Source organism: Suricata suricatta, chromosome 11 (assembly GCF_006229205.1).
Source record: "Suricata suricatta isolate VVHF042 chromosome 11, meerkat_22Aug2017_6uvM2_HiC, whole genome shotgun sequence".
Lineage (NCBI taxonomy): Eukaryota > Metazoa > Chordata > Mammalia > Carnivora > Herpestidae > Suricata > Suricata suricatta.
In genome coordinates, this window is record NC_043710.1 from 44,927,250 (window position 1) to 44,930,263 (window position 3,014).

General features: G+C 48.8%; 1 protein-coding gene across 1 annotated transcript in view; it reads right to left on the reverse strand.

Annotated features, from left to right (window-relative positions):
* Positions 1-318, reverse strand: part of PARVA (parvin alpha) — a 166,672-nt gene extending 166,354 nt beyond the window's left edge. The window contains exon 1 of the mRNA XM_029914568.1: positions 23-318. Coding sequence (XP_029770428.1) covers positions 23-158 — 136 coding nt within the window. The 5' untranslated portion in view covers positions 159-318. The remainder of the gene's footprint in view (positions 1-22) is intronic.
* Positions 319-3,014: the final 2,696 nt, after the last annotated feature.

A 3,014-nucleotide genomic window follows, 5' to 3' on the forward strand; every position in this document is an offset into this window, starting at 1 on the left:
GCGCCGGCCCGGCCGCACTCACCCTCCTTGGCTTTCTTCCTCCGGGCCAGCGTCCCTCCGAGTTTCCCCAAGAAGGAGTCATCTTTCTTCCGGGACGGGGGCGACTTGGGAGTGGGGGACTTGGGGACGGAGGGCGACTTCTGCGGGGACGTAGCCATGGCGGCGGAGCGGGCAGCCGCGCGCGGGCCGGCCGGGACGCGGAGCTGGCGCTGGGCGGACGCGGCGGGACTGAGGCTGCGGCTTTCCAAACGGAAGCGGAATTATTCCAAGCATTTGAGGCAGCTCACGCTCGCCTTTCCCTTCCCTCTCTCCCTCCCTCGCGCCGCCCTCCGCCCTGGAAGGAGCTGCGCGCTCGGGGCCCTCGCCGCTCGGGCCTGCGTCCGCGCCCCTAGGCCGCCCAGAGCAGGGAGGGTGCCCCAAATCTGCCCCTTGCGGGACCGGCAGCCTTGTCTCCGTAGGGGTGTGCGTGTGTGTGTGTGTGTGTGAGAGAGAGAGAGAGAGAGAGAGGAGAGAGAGAAGAGAGAGAGAGAGAGACCCTCCAGCCTGGGAGCGCTCGAATCTAGAGGACGACACATTGCCCCTGGGCTTTGCACCCCACACAGATCCTGGTACAAATCGGGGGTTCAGTGATTTGTGAAACAAAGCGACCTGCTACTCTTTCCCCGTGTCTTCTGTCTTGGCTGGGCTGTTGGGTGAGGAGCTCGCTCTCCCCCTAAATTTCTACCTGTACGGTTAGGCCCGTGTCTTGCGTCCACGAAAGTGAGTCAGCTCCCGGAAGTGAGAGGGAACCAAAATGTGTGTAGGTATATCCACGGTCCTGCACGTATCCTGTCCACTGGAGGTCCTGTCCACCTCCTCTTCGCCCCCATCCTGGACGGAGCAGTTCAAAGTTAATGAGCGCAGGGATGCGGCTTCTAATTCTTGCCAGACACCTGCATCTCAGCAGCTCAGTGGCGTGTACAAAGGAGGATCCCAAATGGTGTGGAAACATGAATGGGAAGGTCTGACCGTGGGGTGCTGTGAAACACCCTTACCCCACACTTATTCTGCCTAACTGAATGCAACACAATGGCAACCAGACTCATTGGGAATAACAAGGGAGGGGCACAAGTCTCTGCGTTTCAAGGACTCTTGCTGGAAATGATGAAAAGGCACAGTTCATTGTGCTTGCCCACCTGAAGTTTTCATTTGGATTCTCCCGGCGGTCTCTCACAGCCCCCTTCACACAGTCCGTTGGTAACTATGTTTCCTCCAAGTAGCTGCAGCTGGTTGACCCGCGTGATCACGTGACCCAAAGAGCGCAAATGTTTGGAGAGCAGCCAATCAGAGTCTCAATCAAGGATCTGAACTAACCTAGAGACTGTTGTCAGAAGTTGAACACTTAGAAATGATCATTAAGACTCCATACTGAAGTGTCATTTTTAGTCACATACCATGCAGATCAGTAGAGAAAGAAAAAAAAAAAAAAGCAGAGAAGGGAGTTCAAGAAAGCTAATGTGGCCTGATGAAAAACCATGGGGAAGTAGTTGTCTGGACTTTGAGTCTCTTCCCAGGGCCCTCTCTTGTTTCCCAGACGACCAGCCCATGCTTCCTTCCTAGGACATGTTCCTAAAGCTTTAAATAACATATCCGCCTTCACTTGAGCTAATCAGCAAGCTGACCAGCAATAATTCCTGAGGACAGAAAATTAGCAAACAAGAGAGCCAAAAGATTCTCAGCAGAGTATGTGTTCATTTTATATTTGTGTAAGAGTCAAAATTTTATCTTTTTTGGAAAATTATACTTCCATCGATGCCTCTTACCTAACAAAATGCAGAGAAGTCATGATGACTGCTAAAATTTTCACCCAGGAATAAGGAAAGATGACGACACCCTCCCAACGCCAACTACCACCCTGATAAATCTTAAGATGTGGAGAAGCCAAAATAAATTGTTTTACATCATTAATCATTCTTGTTCAGAATATTGGATAGATAGATAAAAACATCTCCAATCTGATCTCCAGCCCTGGGAACTCTGGTCAGGAAATTGTGAGACATAACAGCTCAATAGTGATGTGATTGTGGGCAACTTTACTCCCTTATCTGAGTCTCCATTTCCTCATCTACAAAAAGAAATAGTAGAAGAGAATTGTGGTCCTCAAACCTGATAGTGCACACAATCCTTTGGGAGAGTTTGTAATAAATATTGACTAGCCCAATATCTAGAATTTCTGATTCAGTACATCTGAGGTGAAACCACAGATTAGGTATTTTGAAAGTTTATTTATTTATTTTGAGAGAAAGAGAGAGAGGGAGCATGAGCAGGGGAGGGGCAGGGAGAGAAGGAGAGAGAGAGAATCCCACCCAGGCCCCATACTGCAGCACATCCATGAACCGTGGGATCAGGCGCCGAGCAGAAACCAAGAGTTGGATGCTTAACCCTGAGCCACCCAGGTGCCCCAAGGAATAGGTAGTTTTAAGTGGGGATTACATCAGGTGACTTGATGGGGCTGATCTGCACTCTGACATTTGGACATCTGGAGCCACTTCTAGCCCTCATATCCGCGGTTCTCTTTTCATCACCGATTGTTGGTATCTGTATGCAGGGCTTAGGTCTTAAATATGGTATGGTAAAAATTATACATGGAAATCTCTTGAGTTTTGCTCATACATGCTTTTGAATGTACAAGTCTCTTAGGTCATATTTATGAATACTAAGTTTGAAAGCAACTTGAGCAAGACCAAAAAGAGGAACAAAGTCTTGATTGTTGAAAGCTGGCTCCCAGAAAATACCAGCAAAATAAGCTGTAGAGAAGATAAAGCTTGGATTTATTGTACACCATGGTAGGGAGAGGCCAGCCTTGGCAAAGTCTTGGAGCATCTTGGAACTGGGGAGGACAGAGTGGGGATATTTAAAAGGTTTCAGAATCTGGTTTAAGAAAGATCTTTCAATGAGATGGTGCTTGTTTAATTTTGGCTAAGGATCATACTAGTTTACGATTGGTGGATAAAAGGCAAGTCTTTTAAAGAGTC